Here is a 20,834-nt window from a genome sequence, read left to right as displayed (position 1 = left end):
GAACTTTCCAAAGGTTGGGCATCGGTCACGATAAACTCCTCTGGTGGGAGAGGAACCATTGTTGCCCAATCTCGGCAGGGGCCCGAGAACAGTTTCTGGGAGTCTGCCTGCTCCTCAGAATGTGTCATTTTCATGGAGTGACGAGGCTGGGAGGAAGGAGGAGCAGCAGCCAGAGGATTCAGAGTTGCAGCTGTGGACGGCGTAGAAGACTGTGTGGTCGATAGATTGCTGGATGCACTTTCTGCCATCCACGACAGGACCTGCTCACACTGCTCATTTTCTAATAAAGGTCTACCGCATGGACCCATTAATTGTGAGATGAATCTGGGGACCCCAGAAACTTGCCTCTCTCCTAATCCCGCAGCAGTCGGCTGCGATACACCGGGATCAGGAGCTCGGCCTGTGCCCACACCCTGACTTGGGCCTCCGCGTCCTCGCCCCCGTCCACGTCCTCTAGGCCTACCTCTACCCCTCAGCATGGTGTATTACGAGTAGAGCAGAAACAGAACGCTGTAATTAAACGTGCCACTTATTGGCCTGTGGTTGGAGGCTGACTTCGCGTACGGAACGCACAGCAGAGCCAGGAAACAATTATGCGCAAGGCTGGGTATTAATCACCAACTACTCCCCCCAGCAGAGACGCAGTAAACTGAAGACAGTGACAGGCAGGCCAAATATAGTATATTTTTTAACTTTTTGGGAAAAACCACACTGCCTCTAATATACACTGTATTTCGATTTCCCTGTTGGAGGCTGACCTCGCGTACGGAATGCACAGCACAGCCAGGAAACAATTATGCGCAAGGCTGGGTATTAATCACCGACTACTACCCCCAGCAGAGACGCAGTAAACTGAAGACAGTGACAGGCAGGCCAAATATAGTATATTTTTTAACTTTTTGGGAAAAACCACACTGCCTCCGATATACACTGTATTTCCATTTCCCTGTTGGAGGCTGACTTCGCGTACAGAATGCACAGCAGAGCCAGGAAACAATTATGCGCAAGGCTGGGTATTAATCACCGACTACTATCCCCAGCAGAGACGCAGTAAACTGAAGACAGTGACAGGCAGCCCAAATATAGTATATTTTTCCACTTTTTGGGAAAAAGCCCACTGCCTATTTAGCCAGTATACCTCTTTCCCTGCCTCACCAGTACTGCCCATATACTCTGTAAAATTACTGCAGACTGAGGACGCAATGCTCTGCACGCCCGATATACAAAAAAAAAAAATTTGTGCAACACTGGTAAAAGCAGCCTCAACAGTACTGCACACGGTCAGATGTGGCCCTAAGAAGGACCGTTGGGGTTCTTGAAGATGAATATAACACCTAACACTCTCCCTATAGCAGCTACAGCAAGACAGCACTTTCCCTGATCTCTCTGTGCATCTGTGGCGAGCCGCAGGCGGGGCAGATTTAAATACTCGGGTGTCATCTGATCTCCCTAGCCACTCACTGCAGGGGGGTGGGATAGGGCTGGAATGTCACATGAGGAAGTTGTAATGCCTTCCCTGTGTTTCTATTGGCCAGAAAAGCGTGCAAATTTCTCAGGGAACGAAATGTAATGGAGTCGAGCACCGCGTGGTGCTCGTCTCGAGTAACGAGCATCTCGAACACCCTAATACTTGAACGAGTATCAAGCTTCGACGAGTATGCTCGCTCATCTCTAATAGAGATGTGTAATAAAGAGATATATTCATACCTGATGCAGATTCCACTGTTAAATATACAGCGCTAGGTCCTGGGCTTTAATCCCCGCTTATAGCAGATGTACGGCTCGGGATTAAGGCCTCATGTCCACTAGAAAAATACAATACAAAAATGCAATCAAGCAGGAGTAGGTTGGGTCCTCAGCTTTCAGACACAGCAGAGGACCCAGAAGAGAAGGGAGAAGTGGTTTTTAACCACTTCTGCCTTCCCCTTTCCCAGGTACATAACACTCAATGAGTGCTATGTACTAAAAAGTGAAAGTGGAAGTGTTAATTTTACTATGAGACCCACTGATCACGTGACTACGAGGTGCCTCCTGATCAGCCAGGGTCCTGATCAGCTCCGTTAGTGACTGATGTCACTACATGGGGATGTTTTCCCCTGTAACTGAGATTCCTATGGATGCCCCAGCTACAGTGGAAAAGTGTGGAAAAAAAGACAGTGTGAATGACCCCTAGAGGTCTTATATGACGTCATGGGGGACACAAATAGTAAAAAAAATAGTTATAAATATAAGTTTTAAAAAAATATATACAAAAAAAAAAGAAAATGACCCAAAGCCGATGCCAACCAAAACTTTACCCATATGCGCCCTGTTAAATAAAACTATACATTTTATATGTCAAAACTTCCAAAAAAAATGAGGAACCCATTCTCATACTTTATTTTAGCGTACATATACTAATTTAAAAAATACAGAACAGCCTGATCCTTAAGGGGTTAAGTATAAAAAAGTTGTAAAAATCTACCTGAGACACCCTAAACAAGTTGTCTGCATCTGTTGTATTTGCTGAGCATCTAAAGGGGTTGTCCACTTTGTTTAATCTCTTTTTGTTAAAAAGCCAAAAAAACTGTTGCCAAGGATTTCAACTACCAAGACCACCAGCAATCAGATGAAGAACCTGGCAGAAAATACTTAACTCCCTGCAGTGCCACCACAGGAGAAATTATGTATTACATAGTTCCCATTGAAATCAATGGGATGTACATGTAATGTATAGATATGTACGGTATGCTCGGTTCTCTTAAATGAGAGGTTTTCTTTGTATCTGCTCACTACTCTGACTAAAGGCCCATTTATACACAAAGACAATCTTGCAAAGGATTGAAAGATTGATAGTTTTAGCGATAGTTTTGCATAAAGTGTTAATAGACACTAATGTCCATTAACACTTTATCAGCTTCATTTGCGTGTAAAATGGCCTCCAGGAGCTGTGTGCAGAGCACAGCATGTGATCTGAGCTCTGCACACAGCTCCTTTGTTCTCACATGGGCTGTCGGCAGAATTCGTTGTAATCTCTGACTCCCCTGCAGAACACAGCATGCGGTCTCTGTTATCTCTTTCCGGCTGAAAAATGGATTTTAAGCTTACCTTAAAATCATCGTTCTGCCGAAGAGTGAACAAGGCATCATTTACACGCAAAGTTTATCACTCATATGCCATCGTTTGAACTAATTTTGAGCGATAATTATTGTGTGTAAATGGACCTTTGTAGATAAGGATTCGGAACTGAAGACCACTCCCAAAATGTATGTATTACATGTTCTGGTGGTTGTTTCCTAATCTGACACTGACATTGAAATAAAAAGGAGAAGTTTGTCATTTTAGCTCTACTGAGGAATCTGGATATGGTTACCACTTCCTGTTCCAAATAGTATGCAGAGCAGCACCGCAGAACAAAGTGAACAGGAAAATTTGTGAATACTGGTCAATTTAACATTTAGGCAAATAGAAACTTTCCTGTTTCTGACATTTGTTTACTTTTTGCTGGCAGAATCATGTCCACCAATGCAAGTATACCAAGTGTAGTTATTCTGCAGCATGGCAATCCACAAAATAACCAGCCTATGGAAAATCATGAAGAACAAAAGATAGCTGAATTGCCCAAGCCCCTTGTAAAATTTTTTCAAGGAGAACCTGAGGTCCTTGGGGTAAGTGCTTTTATTTTTTACTTGTTGCTCACTTACATTGCCTGCTGTACTAGTGGGAGTCTCAACCTAATGCCAATATTGTACCTGTGTTTAACAGAACATATAGGAGGTAAATCCCACTTGACTAAGCTCCATTGAAAAACACTTCTCTAGAGGAGGGGGTTGTTGGCTTTTCCGATCCCTTCGCAAGTCGCCTAGAGCAACGAAAAAAACAGACCAAAAAAAGCACCTGCACTACTATGTATTTGATTTGAACATAACATTTTCACTTGTGATTAGCAAGCAGCTATGATTTAAAGTGACCCTCCAGTCTAGGGTTGCCACTTTTGCGACTGGCCGTGATTTGAGCTTTCATTCTGCATGCGTGCAGAAGCCGGGGAAAGCTGAGTACAGATCCACCTGTATTCTAACGACTCTACGCTTGCTAGAGTGATCAATCGAGTTTCTGCCGGGACAATTAGTAGCGGCCAGAACACTCAACTGGTGTATAATGCTGTGTAAGAGTCATAAAAGCTCTATATAACATTTTGAGATCACCTATGAGTGTATCTAAGTAGTTTTGAGCTGTTTTTAAGGCAAAGTTAATGTCAAAGTTGCAGCAACATATATGACTATGGGTAAACGGATGGTACCTGGTGGTAACTAACAGCTTGTTGAAAAACACACTGCACTAGTGGATTTTTTAAAATGCTTTTTAAAAATTAAAAACATCCAAAAATTAGGCCTTTTTGATGACAGATGCTTGCTGGTGCTTGTACATAAACAGTGGTAACTAGAGATGAGCGAACATACTCGTTTAGGGCTATTTCGCATTTGAGCATCGCTTTTTTCGAGTAACTGCCTACTCGGGTAAAAAGATTCGGGGGGTGGGGGGCGGCGTGGTGGAGCGGGGGGTAGCAGTGGGGAACAGGGGGGAGCTCTTTCTCCCCCCCACTCCCCTCTGCAACCCCTCGCTCACCCCCAGCGCCCCCCGAATGTTTTCACCCGAGTAGTCAGTTACTCGAAAAAAGCGATGATCAATTGCGAAATAGCCCTAAACGAGTATGTTCGCTCATCTCTAGTCGTAACGGAAAAAGTTTTCCAAGTGTTCTAAAAATCTGCAGTTTTTGGGAGGAGCAATAGTTTTGAACTGGGAAATGGCTTTTTTACAAATATGAAAAGCTGAAAAAATTATCCTTTTCTTAGGATCATCTGGTTGATCTATGCTTGTGTAGGCCTGGGAGTAGCAGCAGCAGGGGTGGTAGATAATAATAATCTTTATTTGTATAGCGCCAACTTATTCCGCGAGCAAAATTGTTTGCCAAAAGCTTGGAAAAGTGAAAATGAATCAAGCATGGATTGGTTAGGATTTTAAAACCTATGTGTCTGATGTCCTTGATTAGATTTGAAATTGCTGTAGTGGACTTGCTACTACCACCACCCTTGCTGTCGACTCGCTACTACCACCATCCCACCACACCTGCAACCGTCCACCACCACCAGGCCTACAGAACCACCGGTCACCTGTCTTGTCCATTGTTTAATACTGTGCTGCTGCTGATGCAGCTACTTGCTCGGTAGAGAGTAGAAGTAGCTGCATCAGCAGCAGCACAGTATTAAACAATGGACAAGACAGGTGACCGGTGGTTCTGTAGGCCTGGTGATGGTGGACAGCTGTAGGTGTGGTGGGATGGTGGTAGTAGCGAGTTGGCAGCAAGGGTGGTGGTAGTAGCAAGTCCACTACAGCAATTGCAGATCTAATCAAGGACATCAGACACATAGGTTTTAAAATCCTCACCAATCCATGCTTGATTCATTTTCACTTTTCCAAGCTTTTGGCAAACAATTTTGCTCGGTAAGGGATGACGATGCCACTAGCCATCATCTTCTGCAAACGGAACTGGCTGCTGCTACGTGCTGGAGCAGTAGTTTTGGTAGAGGCGGTCGAGTCATGTTTGCAAACTGATTGCATAGCTTCTCTCATTAATAAGATAATTTTGCCTCTCTCTAGGAAGGCAGAACTAATTCCCCCAGTTTGGTTTTATACTGAGAGTCTTAAAGTTTGGCTATCTAGTAGTCATCTCATTGCTTCATGCTAATAATATGGCTGTCAGCAATGAAGCACACAGCTTACTATCCCCTGCAGCGTTTCCCGGGACACGGTTGATTCCAACTTAACCATAAATCTTACCCCTAAAATGCCTCCTGATTGCCTGGGAGTGCAGTTTACAAGGCATGGGCTACCCTGATGTCATATGATCCTTCCTCCTCCTTTTTGACATATGGCAGATGCTGTTTTAGATAATCGGCTAAGACAAATTGCCCGAGGTTCAGGTTTGCGCCAAATCAAATTTTTAGCAAAGTTGGACCCAAAACAGGGTAGGACTGTTTTGGCTCACTCAACACTAATTGCAACACATAACAGTGGGGAAAGTGTCAAAACTCAGCTATTCACAGTTCAAGCATGATGGACGGTCAGGCATAGTGACAATTCACATGGGAGAAGTGAAAATACTTTCACCTTTCTGGGGTACATAGTTTTTTGTTTTTGTTTTTTTAATTAGCAGACCTTAGAACTTGAATGCACCTTGTAAGCCAGAATATAGTGCCTCTGGTGGCCACTGCTGAGACAAAACATTTTTTTTTACTAAAAGGGTGAATTGAAATTGAGGAAATTACTATTCGTTGTTCTTACCTGTTACAGGTTACCCAGCTGATTAATGGAATAAATAACATTTTCTTCGGAATCGTCTTAGCTGTTGCATGCAAGCAATTAGTTTGCTATCCTGCAGACATTTTGGTTGTTACTGGAGCCCCTTTTTGGTCTGGAATTATGGTAAGATCATGTATGTAAACAGGACAAAATGTTTCTATTATTCCCATTAAAACAACAGACAACATTCCAGGACTGAACATACCCTATTGTGAGTCAGTGGGGTTAGTTGGGTGTTGGTGGTATCCATGATATGACTGATCTGACATGTCATTGTAGCTTCCATTATTAACAAAAATTAAGAACACAATTGTAAACATAGTCACTGTCACTAACCTGTCAGGGACAGGCGTACAGTCACTAACTTTCATATGGAGAGTGAAGGACAGGCTTACACTCACTGCAAGCACGCACGTAAATGCCTTAAGAGACCTTTTTTAATAGCAGCGAAAGGGCCAAGAATGATAGACAGCAATGCCAGTTGTGGGGTGGCCTCCACCGTGCCGTGCGATACTCCCTCATACAGCTCAAATACTCCAAATACTTCCCAAAAAGTTGGATGAGTGGGCAATCCCACCAGATATGCAGCATGGTACCAGTTTCGGACCCACACCTCCAACACTTCTCTGGAACTGATGGAAATATGAGGTGGATCAAGACAGGGCATCTGTACCACCTGGAAAGAAGCTTAAAATTTTTATCCTGTGCCGGCAAGGCCAAGGGTAACTTGTGTCAAACGTGAAGGCCCTCTCCCAATCAGAGTCCTGCAGCTCCAAGGCCAGATTCCTCTCCCAACGAACGACATACCGTGGGAGGCCCTGCAAGAGCCTTATCAGAATGATTCTATATATGTTAGAGAGGACCCAAGCCGAGGGACCAGCTCGCAAAAATAATTCCTTGATGAGTTCACAGGAATTCCTGAAAAGACACGATCCCAAACAGGTCTTCCAGAATGAAGACAACTGGAGATACTCCATCCACAACAGTCTCTGCTCCGGATGGGATGCCTTTGGTTCATTACATGACGGAAAACCCCCAGAACGCACGATTTGGCAGCACCGTGTATCCTCCTCCACCCGCCAGCCAAGGAAGTTCAATCTCTCCTGTCCTGGGGGGAAAGCTGGATTATGGAATATGGGGGTCAATGCTCCTCTATGAATCGTCACATCGTCCCTGGTAGTCAGTCTGGCCCACATGTCTTGATCTGGATAATATTTTCCTCCAGCAGTTTTCAGGGTATTCTGTAGCTTCCTAATTGTATAGTGTGCACACATAATGAAAGAATCCAATCGGACACAAGTCATCAGCCTTGAATCTCAACCAGCTCTCTCTGAGTTATAATCCCCAGAGCCCTGATTTATTGAAACACATGATACCTGCCCTTTATGGGCGTGCAACAGATTACATCAGTAAGATATACATTTTCTTATGCGCTAGGTCATATAGAATCCCCCACCTCCCTCAAGTCCAGTGTAGTGTGGACTTTGTCCCCTCAGCATGCAGTCTAGCTTTAGGAATTTCTGTGTACCTGACAAGTCATTGTTTAAGTAGTTTCTGCGTTATTTAAGAAGTTTCTGTGTGGGGGCAGGGCTGGGGAAACATCCAAGATGAACACAAGCAATACATATAGCACTGTGATTTAACTCTTTCCTTATGCAGCAGAGCTACACATTAGGCTGAAGTAACAAAACACACATCTTTCACCATGCCATTGTCCAGCAACTACCATAATGAAATTATACAGTCATTACCCTCTATAAAGTCAAATCACTACAGCTGCGTAATACTTCCAGTTCATTACAAATCAATAGACATTTTACGCTGACTAATCATCATGTCTACCACAGTCTAAGCAACTCTGGGTAATTGGAGTATGAGGCAAGGCTATCGGTCTATCCTCCACTGGGATCCACGGCAATAGTCGCAGGTGGGGCCAGATCAAAGCTGACTCTAGACCCACCCACTGCTTCAAGGCTGCATGATGATGCCAATCCACCAGTCTGGTGAGGACCACGGGGGAAAATTACATTTTTAGGTCTGGTAGACCTACTCCTCCCCTGGATTTAGTGCGGGACATGGTCTGGTAACGTGCAGTTATTTCTTCCTCCCCACACAAATCTGCGAAACATTAGTTGAATGAGCTTAAAGTAATGCACCAGCAATTTAATTGGTAGGGTCTGAAAAAGGTACAGAAATTTTGGGGTCACGTCTATTTTAAGCACGTTTATTCACCCGAACCAACTCAACTGTTTGACAGCGTATCCGTTCAGCTCCTTTCTCACTTTTTCTAGCAGAGTAATGTAATTAAAGGGGTTGTCCCGTGGCAGCAAGTGGGTCTATACACTTCTGTATGGCCATATTAATGCACTTTGTAATGTACATTGTGCATTAATTATGAGCCATACAGAAGTTATCAGAAGTTTTTCACTTACCTGCTTCGTTGCTAGCGTCCTTGTTCCCATGGAGCCGACTAATTTTCGCCGTCTAATGGCCAAATTAGCCACGCTTGCGCAGTCCAGGTCTTCTTCTGTTCTCAATGGGGCTCCGTGTAGCTCCGCCCCGTCATGTGCCGATTCCAGCCAATCAGGAGGCTGGAATCGGCAATGGACCGCACAGAAGCCCTGCGGTCCACCGAGTGAGAAGATCCCCGCGGCCATCTTCATCAGGTAAGTAAGAAGTCACCGGAGCGCGGGGATTCAGGTAAGCACTCTCCGGTGATCTTTTTTAACCCCTGCATCGGGGTTGTCTCGCGCCGAACGGGGGGGGGGGGGGTTGAAAAAAACCCGTTTCGGCGCGGGACAACCCCTTTAAGGTGGTATGGAGAGGAAACATCTGCTGCTATATAAACCCCTAGATATTGTATGGAGGTTGAACGCCATCGGAAATCAAATTGATCTGCTAGGTGGGCTACCTCACCGGGTGAGAGAGATGCATTCATGGCCTCTGATTTGTGTAGATTAACTTTGAAGTTACTCAGTTGCCCAATATTGGAGAACTCCTGCAAAATTGCCAGGAATGAGATGCGTGGCTGAGAAATAAACTTGAGAAGATCGGCGGCATATAAAGCTGTCTTACAGACCTGGGTCCCAACCTGCAGGCCCTGCACATCGGGGTTGTTCCTCAGTGCAACAGCCAAATGCTCCATAACAATGGCATACAGGAGAGGGGAGGGAGGGGGGGCAGGGGCACCCCTGTCTTGTCCTGTTTCTAATAGGTACCGTGTCCAATAGAAGGCCATTTACCCGAATGTGCGCCGATGGGCTCCGGTGCAACGCCAGAATCCAGCTCAGAAACTGAGGCCCTAAGCCTAGGTGTGTCAGCGAGGAGCAAAAAAAGGCTCAGCTAACACGATCGAAGGACTTCTCTGCATCTACCGAGAGAAGACAAAACGGTTGCTGCAACTGTGAGGCCTGACTAATGAGTGGGAGGGTCTTATTGGTATTATTCCTAGCTTCCCGTCCCTTTATGAATCTCACTTGATCATTATGTATATGAGCCGGCAGAACGGGAGCCAGCCTGCCCGCCAGGACTTTGGAAAAAAGCTTGACATCAAGATTAAGGAGCGAAATAGCCTGGTAACTGGAACATACCCTTGGATCTTTCCCTGGCTTGGGTAGCACTGTGATGTGGGCCATGAGTGACTGAGGAGGAAAGGGACCTGAAGGTGATATTTGGTTGAAGGTCTCCTTTGAATCGGGGTGAGGATCTCCCAAATTGTTTAAAGAAACGGGGGGTGAACCCGTCTGGACTGTGGGCTTTCCCCGCCGGAGAGGCCTTAATAGCCTCACTAATTTCCTAATTTTCTCTACTGTAAACTCCAGCTCCAGGGACTCTCTAATCTCTCCCGAGATACTCATGAGGGCCGTTCTGTGTACATATTCATCATTCTTAGCCTCCGTCTGCATTCTTATATGGAAGGGGTCAGATCTGAAAAGAATTAAACTCCCGGCTCTGTTCCAGGGAGAGACAAGAGGTTCTGTTGTGGCTGTTCTGGGATCTGTTCCTTTCTAGTAATCTGGTTTAGGTCTCGTATTTGGTTCTCTTCATCTTCTCTTTCTGGTGGGTGTGGTTTTAAGTGAGACTTGCTTGGGAAAACTATTTAACATGGCCTTGCGCTTGGCTCATTGCTGTTTAATTCAGTCTCCCTCTGACTGTGGTGGAAGTTAGAGGTTGATGCTGGATCTCCTGTTTTCCCAATTCTTCACTAAGTTAAGTACCAAAGTTACTATTGTTGGTATCTTGTTCTCTGCGGATTTCCCCTCTCCCACATAGGGTCTGCTAGTGGCCTAGGTACGTGGTCAGGTTCGCCCTTGTTAGCGGGGGTTTTCTGCATATAGGCAGGTCCCTTTCCTGGGTAAAGGGTGTATAGGGACAGTATTTACCTAGTGTCTGTTGTCTTTATTGTTTACCATTGTTTTGTGTGCACTTGTGGTCTGTTTGTTCACAGCCCATGAGTATTTAAGGTTTTCGGATCCAGTGCGTCCTGATTGGACAGGTAATATTAAACAGCCATAAGCTAAGCGTCAAGTCAGTTTAAATAGTTCTTCAAAATTACCCACAGGTGAAACTGAGCTAGTCTCACCAAATACAAGACCTGAACCAGATTACTAGAAAGGAACAAAACTCAAACCTGCCGCAACATGTTCCTTGCAGTAGAAAAGATATTGTCTCTAGCATCAAAGCAGTGGAGCTTAAGGACAATGTCTGCGGCGAGATTTGTATTGTGCGGTTTAATAAAGGCTCAGTGAATGCGATCAATGCAGCAGACTCCCTGGTCAACCTGAAGAAGCAAGGCTTGGAATATATTTAGAGCTGCATCTTTGAGTGTGATTTAACGTTCAGGCAAGCCTCGTATTCGTAAGTTGGCCAGTCTCAAACTATTTTCCAGATTTTCTAACTTTAACTCAAGTTGCATAATTTTTGTAGTGTACTGGGTGAGGCAGCTGAAGTTGAATCTCCATGTTTGGAAATTGGAGGAGAGGATCTTGGATGTGGGTTCTTCACATTTGGGGAGGATTGTACATGAAATATGATGAAACCAGAGGTTCATAGAGGTATCATATGTCACTGGTGGCGCAGAGCATAATGCCTAGACATAATGCCCAAACATAACATTGTCAACAGTCATGTTTAGGGATCAGCAATAATTTCCTTACATCCACTGCATACTTATCCAGCTGGGACAAGAAATAGACAGTTGACATAAAGGGGGGCCACCAAGTGGCAGTAGTAGTTTATGAGGGCTTCTTGTATATTGGATGCAGTTAAGTAAATTGAAGGTGATCACACAATGTTGAAGAGGCCTTTTTCTCAGCTTTGAAATAGCCTTGGCAAACAAAATATATGCCAGTTCCTCCGTAAAACGTGCCACCGGTCCCTTAAAATGGCTGGATTTAGACTTGCTTCAGGACTACTCAGATTGTTCCAGGAGGGGACCAGACTCGTCCTCTTTGTAGAAAAAAAAATGTGCAGACCTTCAGAACAAAGGTTAAAAAAAAATTGGCCTAGGCTTTGGTAACAATTAGTAAAATGAGTAAGTAGCTCCTATGGTTGTAGGACAGGTATGGGGCTAAGTAGAATCAGACTACCAGTGTGATTTTCCTAATAAATATGGCAACTTAAGTTGGGTATTATTTCCACAACAGAGTCCAGGCCTTCTGAGGATAGAGCTTGGTTAGCTCTAGAGGTGGCCCAAGATTTTATAATGGGAGCTCCAGTAAGATATAGAGATCCACTCCCAGCTCTCTGGATGGCAGGTGGTGGACCTGTGGTGTACTGGATGATGTACCATTGGAGGTAAGGGATGCTTCCCAGGCAAAAAGTCACCCCAGGGTTTCTGAGGATGAAGCTTCCTGTAGTACTATCTCGCACGAAGATGGAAGGCGGCACATCTGCAGGACCTATGTGCCACATCCAGGACAAACTGCAGAATCAGCTGTCTGAAAGGCCTAGTGCATCTCCCTGATGAGGAAACCTTCCTTGTTGGGTGGAGCAGGGGGCTGATGTTGGTGCCTGTACCACAGGGTTTGCAGGCCGCAGAGTCCCAACATAGCTGAAGACAGCATCCTAGTGGGCTCAGAAGTTGCCCTCTTCCTCCTGTGGTTTCTGGTTCAGCCATCACAAGGTCTAGAGGATGCCGTGCAGACGTTAGGCCGTATAAGTGCTGGTGGGTCAAATTCTGTAAGAGGCACCTCAAGGGAGTGAAGAGTGGAGTAAAACAATGCCATTAGGGGGGAAAAGCTAGTTTGGATGGCAGGTGGGAAAGGGATGATTAATGGCATGGAGGAGCTCTATAGTTCAGTATCGTCTCTCATTTGCATTTAGCCACACAACGGACAGACTCCCCTTAAAGACAATTATCCCAATATTCTACCATATTGTTTTAAAATTGACATAAAAACTAGAGATGAGCGAGCACACCAAAGTGTCCCTGCGCAGCCTTCAGCTGCCCTCATGCCACACCACCCTCATGTCTGTTTAGAAGTGCGTCTGCCATGAGGAGGAACCGCAGGCACACACTCCAGAGGGGTTGGCACGGCTAGGCAGCGACCCTCTTTAAAAGGGGCGGGGCGATAGCCCACAATGCTGTACAGAAGCAATGAGAAATAGAATCCTGTGCCACCGCCATCAGGAGCTGCACACGTGGGCATAGCAATGGGGAACCTATGTGCCACACACTATTCATTCTGTCAAGGTGTCTGCATGCCCCAGTCAGACTGGTAATATGTACCTTAACAGTAACCGCGTTGGTGGTAATGTGGTGGTGACTGCGGACCTAGTAGCGCGGTTTTATTTTGTTGGTTTTCGGAATGTGGCCAGGATTAAGTGGGCCGTGGCGGGGGGATGGTGGGGGGGGGCTCTCTTGTAGTGTCGGTAAAGGTGAAATTCTTGGACTGCCACCAGACGAACCAATGCAAAGGCATTTGCCAAGAATGTTTTCCCTGTTGGAGGAGGAGGGGGATGTTTTTGAGGCACTACGTGTCCTCTCCACGTGTCCGTGGTTATATGCACCTTAACAGTAACCGCGTTGGTGGGAAATGGCCTCGCCGCCATCATGTCTTTGGGAAGCCTCTGTTTCCACACCCCAGAGACATACCATTAGCAGCGGTATAGGCAGAGCCCATAATTCGTAACATTTCAGCCGTAGCATTAGGACAGGCCCCACTAACATATCACTAGCAGCATTATAGCGGGAGCGCAGTCTTCGTTCCATGTCAGCAATAGTAGCACTCAAGACAGGCCCCACTAACATATCACTAGCAGCATTATAGCGGGAGCGCAGTCTTCGTTCCATGTCAGCAATAGTAGCACTCAAGACAGGCCCCAGTAACAATTCTGAAGCAGCAGTATAGTGGGAGCGCAGTCTTCGTTCCATGTCAGCAATAGTAGCACTCAAGACAGGCCCCAGTAACAATTCCGAAGCAGCAGTATAGCGGGAGCGCAGTCTTCGTTCCATGTCAGCAATAGTAGCACTCAAGACAGGCCCCAGTAACAATTCCGAAGCAGCAGTATAGCGGGAGCGCAGTCTTCGTTCCATGTCAGCAATAGTAGCACTCAAGACAGGCCCCAGTAACAATTCTGAAGCAGCAGTATAGTGGGAGCGCAGTCTTAGTTCCATTTCAGTAGCTGCAGTATAGCCAAGGCCCAAGTTACATTTATGTAGCTAAAGTGTAGGCCAACCCCACACACACTTCTGTTCCATGAGTGCAGGCGAAGAACATACAAATTGCTATGATTACACTGTAGGTGAGGGCCCCAAAAAATTGGTGTACCAACAGTACTAATGTACCTCAGTAAAAATTGGCCATGCCCAACCAAGATGGCAGGTGAAACCCATTATTCGCTTTGGTTAATGTGGCTTAAGTGGTAACTAGGCCTGGAGGCAGCCCAGTTTAACGAAAAATTGGTTCAAGTTAAAGTTTCAACGCTTTTAAGAGCATTGAAACATATAAAAATTGTTTAGAAAAATTATATGACTGAGCCTTGTGGGCCTAAGAAAAATTGCCCGTTCAGCGTGATTACGTGAGGTTTCAGGAGGAGGAGCAGGAGGAGGAGGAGGAATATTAGACACAGATTGATGAAGCAGAAATGTCCCCGTTTTGGATGGTGAGAGAGAACGTAGCTTCCATCCGCGGGTGCAGCCTACGTATTGCTTACGTATCGCTGCTGTCCGCTGGTGGAGAAGAGAAGTCTGGGGAAATCCAGGCTTTGTTCATCTTGATGAGTGTTAGCCTGTCGGCACTGTCGGTTGACAGGCGGGTACGCTTATCTGTGATGATTCCCCCAGCCGCACTAAACACCCTCTCCGACAAGACGCTAGCCGCAGGACAAGCAAGCACCTCCAGAGCATACAGCGCTAGTTCAGGCCACGTGTCCAGCTTCGACACCCAGTAGTTGTAGGGGGCAGAGGCGTCACCGAGGATGGTCGTGCGATCGGCTACGTACTCCCTCACCATCCTTTTACAGTGCTCCCGCCGACTCAGCCTTGACTGGGGAGCGGTGACACAGTCTTGCTGGGGAGCCATAAAGCTGGCCAGGCCCTTAAAGACTGTTGCACTGCCTGGGCTGTACATGCTGCTCGATCTACGCACCTCCCCTGCTACCTGGCCCTCGGAACTGCGCCTTCTGCCACTACCGCTGTCGGATGGGAATTTTACCATCAGCTTGTCCGCCAGGGTCCTGTGGTATAGCAACACTCTCGAACCCCTTTCCTCTTCGGGAATGAGAGTGGGAAGGTTCTCCTTATAGCGTGGGTCGAGCAGTGTGTACACCCAGTAATCCGTAGTGGCCAGAATGCGTTGAATGCGAGGGTCACGAGAAAGGCATCCTAACATGAAGTCAGCCATGTGTGCCAGGGTACCTGTACGCAACACATGGCTGTCCGCACTAGGAAGATCACTTTCAGGATCCTCCTCCTCCTCCACCTCCTCCTCCTCCTCCTCAGGCCATACACGCTGAAATGATGACAGGCAAGCAGCATGGGTACGGTCAGCAGTGGGCCAAGCAGTCTCTTCCCCTCATCCTCCTCATGCTCCTCCTCCTCCTCCTGAACGCGCTGAGATATAGACAGGAGGGTGCTCTGACTATCCAGCGTCATACTGTCTTCCCCCGGCTTGGTTTCCGAGCGCAAAGCGGCTGCCTTTATGGTTTGCAGGGAACTTCTCAAGATGCATAGCAGAGGAATGGTGACGCTAATGATTGCAGCATCGCCGCTCACCACCTGGGTAGACTGCTCAAAGTTTCGAAGGACCTGGCAGATGTCTGCCAACCAGGCCCACTCTTCTGAAAAGAATTGAGGAGGCTGACTCCCACTGCGCCGCCCATGTTGGAGTTGGTATTCCACTATAGCTCTACGCTGCTCATAGAGCCTAGCCAACATGTGGAGCGTAGAGTTCCACCGTGTGGGCACGTCGCACAGCAGTCGGTGCACTGGCAGATTAAACCGATGTTGCAGGGTGCGCAGGGTGGCAGCGTCCGTGTGGGACTTGCGGAAATGTGCGCAGAGCCGGCGCACCTTTACGAGCAGGTCTGACAAGCGTGGGTAGCTTTTCAGAAAGCGCTGAACCACCAAATTAAAGACGTGGGCCAGGCATGGCACGTGCGTGAGGCTGCCGAGCTGCAGAGCCGCCACCAGGTTACGGCCATTGTCACACACGACCATGCCCGGTTGGAGGCTCAGCGGTGCAACCAACGGTCGGTCTGCTCTGTCAGACCCTGCAGCAGTTCGTGGGCCGTGTGCCTCCTATCTCCTAAGCTGAGTAGTTTCAGCATGGCCTGCTGACGCTTGCCCACCGCTGTGCTGCCACGCCGCGCGACACCGACTGCTGGCGACGTCCTGCTGCTGCTGACACATCTAGATTGCGAGACAGAGGTTGAGGAGGAGGAGGAGGAGGGTGCTTTAGTGGAGGAAGCATACACCGCCGAACATACCACCACCGAGCTGGGGCCCGCAATTCTGGGGGTGGGTAGGACGTGAGCGGTCCCAGGCTCTGACTCTGTCCCAGCCTCCACTAAATTCACCCAATGTGCCGTCAGGGAGATGTAGTGGCCCTGGCCGCCTGTGCTTGTCCACGTGTCCGTAGTTAAGTGGACCTTGCCACTAACCGCATTGGTGAGGGCGCGTACAATGTTGCGGGAGACGTGGTCGTGCAGGGCTGGGACGGCACATCGGGAAAAGTAGTGACGACTGGGAACTGAGTAGCGCGGGGCCGCCGCCGCCATCATAGCTTTGAAGGACTCCGTTTCCACAACCCTATACGGCAGCATCTCAGGGCTGATAAATTTGGCTATGTGGACGGTTAACGATTGAGCGTGCGGGTGCGTGGCGGCGTACTTGCGCTTGCGCTCCAACAGTTGCACTAGCGACGGCTGGACGGTGCGGTGCGAGACATTGCTGGATTGGGCCGAGGACAGCGGAGGTGAGGGTGTGGGTGCAGGCCATGAGACGGTCGTGCCTGTGTCCTGAGAGGGGGGTTGTTTCTCAGTGGCAGGTTGGAGCACAGGGGGAGAGGCAGCGGTGCAAACCGGAGGCGGTGAACGGCCTTCGTCCCACCTTGTGGGGTGCTTGGCCATCATATGTCTGCGCATGCTGGTGGTGGTCAGGCTGTTGGTGGTGGCTCCCCGGCTGATCTTGGCGCGACAAAGGTTGCACACCACTGTTCGTCGGTCGTCAGGCGTCTCTGTGAAGAACTGCCAGACCTTAGAGCACCTCGGCCCCTGCAGGGTGGCATGGCGCGAGGGGGCGCTTTGGGAAACACTTGGTGGATTATTCGGTCTGGCCCTGCCTCTACCCCTGGCCACCGCACTGCCTCTTGCAACCTGCCCTGCTGCTGCCCGTGCCTCCCCCTCTGAAGACCTGTCCTGTGTAGGTGTTGCACACCAGGTGGGGTCAGTCACCTCATTGTCCTGCTGCTCTTCCTCCGAATCCTCTGTGCGCTGCTCCCTCGGACTTACTGCCCTTACTACTACCTCACTGCAAGACAACTGTGTCTCATCGTCATCGTCCTCCTCACCCACTGAAAGGTCTTGAGACAGTTGCCGGAAGTCCCCAGCCTCATCCCCCGGACCCCGGGAACTTTCCAATGGTTGGGCATCAGTGACGATAAACTCCTCTGGTGGTAGAGGAACCACTGCTGCCCAATCTGAGCAGGGGCCCGAGAAAAGTTCCTGGGAGTGTTCCCACTCCTGAGCATGTGTCATTGTAGTGGAGTGAGGAGGCTGGGAGGAAGGAGGAGCAGCAGACAGAGGATTCGGATTTGCAGCACTGGACGGCGCAGAACTCTGGGTGGATGATAGCTTGCTGGAAGCACTTTCTGCCATCCAGGACAGGACCTGCTCACACTGCTCATTTTCTAATAAAGGTCTACCACGTGGACCCATTAATTGGGCGATGAATGTGGGGACGCCAGAAACATGCCTCTCTCCTAATCGCGCAGCAGTCAGCTGCGACACACCTGGATCAGGAGCTCGGCCTGTGCCCACACCCTCACTTGGCCCTCCGCGTCCTCGGCCGCGTCCACGTCCTCTAGGCCTACCCCTACCCCTCAGCATGCTGTATTACCAGTGATTTGATTTCCCAGGCAGGAAATAAATTGGCGCAAGCCTGCAGGCCAAATATAATTTTTTCCCTGCTTTTTTGCAAAGGGAAGGCCCCACTGCGGATATTCAATGAACAATACGTTTAATTAATAACTGTGGTGTGGCCCTGAAAAAGTGTCACACAACTTTAGTGTAGCAGAGTTATTAACTCTGGCAGAGCAGGTATTTGCCAGTCAGGAAAGACAATGGCGCAAGCCTGCAGTAAACCGTAGCTGGTTGCGTCTGATTTTTGTACGTTCTCCACGCAGCACACACGTACACGGAGACCTTAGGACTGACACAGGCAGGCCAAATATAATTTTTTCCCTGCTCTTTTGCAAAGGGAGGGCCCCACTGCGGATATTCAATGAACAATACGTTTAATTAATAACTGTGGTGTGGCCCTGAAAAAGTGTCACACAACTTTAGTGTAGCAGAGTTATTAACTCTGGCAGAGCAGGTATTTGCCAGTCAGGAAAGACAATGGCGCAAGCCTGCAGTAAACCGTAGTTGGTTGCGTTTGATTTTTGTACGTTCTCCACGCAGCACACACGTACACGGAGACCTTAGGACTGACACAGGCAGGCCAAATATAATTTTTTCCCTGCTCTTTTGCAAAGGGAGGGCCCCACTGCGGATATTCAATGAACAATACGTTTAATTAATAACTGTGGTGTGGCCCTGAAAAAGTGTCACACAACTTTAGTGTAGCAGAGTTATTAACTCTGGCAGAGCAGGTATTTGCCAGTCAGGAAAGACAATGGCGCAAGCCTGCAGTAAACCGTAGTTGGTTGCGTTTGATTTTTGTACGTTCTCCACGCAGCACACACGTACACGGAGACCTTAGGACTGACACAGGCAGGCCAAATATAATTTTTCCCTGCTTTTTTGCAAAGGGAGGGCCCCACTGCGGATATTCAATGAACAATACGTTTAATTAATAACTGTGGTGTGGCCCTGAAAAAGTGTCACACAACTTTAGTGTAGCAGAGTTATTAACTCTGGCAGAGCAGGTATTTGCCAGTCAGGAAAGACAATGGCGCAAGCCTGCAGTAAACCGTAGCTGGTTGCGTTTGATTTTTGTACGTTCTCCACGCAGCACACACGTACACGGAGACCTTAGGACTGACACAGGCAGGCCAAATATAATTTTTCCCTGCTTTTTTGCAAAGGGAGGGCCCCACTGCGGATATTCAATGAACAATACGTTTAATTAATAACTGTGGTGTGGCCCTGAAAAAGTGTCACACAACTTTAGTGTAGCAGAGTTATTAACTCTGGCAGAGCAGGTATTTGCCAGTCAGGAAAGACAATGGCGCAAGCCTGCAGTAAACCGTAGCTGGTTGCGTTTGATTTTTGTACGTTCTCCACGCAGCACACACGTACACGGAGACCTTAGGACTGACACAGGCAGGCCAAATATAATTTTTTCCCTGCTTTTTTGCAAAGGGAGGGCCCCACTGCGGATATTCAATGAACAATACGTTTAATTAATAACTGTGGTGTGGCCCTGAAAAAGTGTCACACAACTTTAGTGTAGCAGAGTTATTAACTCTGGCAGAGCAGGTATTTGCCAGTCAGGAAAGACAATGGTGCAAGCCTGCAGTAAACCGTAGCTGGTTGCGTCTGATTTTTGTACGTTCTCCACGCAGCACACACGTACACGGAGACCTTAGGACTGACACAGGCAGGCCAAATATAACTTTTTTCCCTGCTTTTTTGCAAAGGGAGGGCCCCACTGCATATATTCAATGAACAATAACTGTGTTGTGGCCCTGCCTACACAATTCTGTCCCTGTAGTATCAATGGAGGGTGCAATGCTCTGCACAGACGATTTTTAGAAAAAAAAAAAAAATGCAACACTGCTAACAGCAGCCAGCACAGTACTGCACGCGGTTAAATTTGGCCCTAGAAAGGACCGTTGAGGTTCTTGAAGGCTACACTCACTCCTAACACTCTCCCTGCCTAAGCACCACTTCTGTCCCTAATGCCGGGTGCAATGCTCTGCACTGCCGATTTTGAGAAAAAAAAAACACTGCTAGCAGCAGCCTGCACACAGGTAGATGTGGCCCTAAGAAGGACCTTTGGGGTTCTTGAAGCCTACACTCACTACTAACACTCTCCCTACAGCAGCTCAGGCACCAGCAGCACTGTCCCTCAGCTAACTCACAAGGCATGTGTGGCGAGCCGCGGGAGGGGCCGACTTTTATACTCGGGTGACATCTGATCTTCCCAGCCACTCACAGCAGGGGGGTGGTATAGGGCTTGAACGTCACAGGGGGAAGTTGTAATGCCTTCCCTGTCTTTCAATTGGCCAGAAAAGCGCGCTAACGTCTCAGAGAGGAAACTGAAAGTAACCAGAACATCGCGTGGTACACGTTACGAGTAACGAGCATCCCGAACACCCTAATATTCGCACGAATATCAAGCTCGGACGAGTACGTTCGCTCATCTCTAATAAAAACCTACAAAATGTTGACCAAATTTATTTTAAACAAATACTAAAATTTCATGTTATTTTTTTCCTAGTTTATCATTGCAGGATCTCTATCAATTGCTGCCTCTTGCAAGCCATCTGTGGGCAAGGTGAGAACTCACTAATTAACATTCTAAAACAATAATTTCATTCTTTAATCCCTTTATGATGCGGCCCTTTTTTGTTTCCATTTTCTTTTTTTTTAAATCAATGTTTATTGAAAATTTTCAATATAAACATACAGAGTAACACAAGGGAGGTCTGATCTCAGTACACACCAGGCTCATCGGAACACAGAAGTGAACTCTTTGTAATGACGAAAACAATTCGAACTAACACTGAGCCATTGGTAAAGAGTGATCATATACAATGAGCATGAACATTGGGGTACAGTATCAATAAAAAAGAAAAGGCTACGTATGATGACATCGACCCCTTATT

General features: G+C 47.5%; 1 protein-coding gene across 2 annotated transcripts in view; it reads left to right on the top strand.

The window, feature by feature from the left end:
• Positions 1–20,834, top strand: part of LOC136632100 (membrane-spanning 4-domains subfamily A member 4A-like) — a 61,730-nt gene that overhangs the window by 15,952 nt on the left and 24,944 nt on the right. The window contains exons 2-4 of one of the 2 annotated variants that reach the window (XM_066606722.1): positions 3,491–3,647; positions 6,331–6,462; positions 20,447–20,503. In XM_066606722.1, coding sequence (XP_066462819.1) covers positions 3,495–3,647; positions 6,331–6,462; positions 20,447–20,503 — 342 coding nt within the window. In that variant the 5' untranslated portion in view covers positions 3,491–3,494. The remainder of the gene's footprint in view (positions 1–3,490; positions 3,648–6,330; positions 6,463–20,446; positions 20,504–20,834) is intronic. The other variant, XM_066606723.1, reaches the window with a different exon arrangement.

Source organism: Eleutherodactylus coqui, chromosome 6 (assembly GCF_035609145.1).
Source record: "Eleutherodactylus coqui strain aEleCoq1 chromosome 6, aEleCoq1.hap1, whole genome shotgun sequence".
Taxonomy (NCBI): domain Eukaryota; kingdom Metazoa; phylum Chordata; class Amphibia; order Anura; family Eleutherodactylidae; genus Eleutherodactylus; species Eleutherodactylus coqui.
This window is presented reverse-complemented; position numbering and strand designations above follow the sequence as displayed.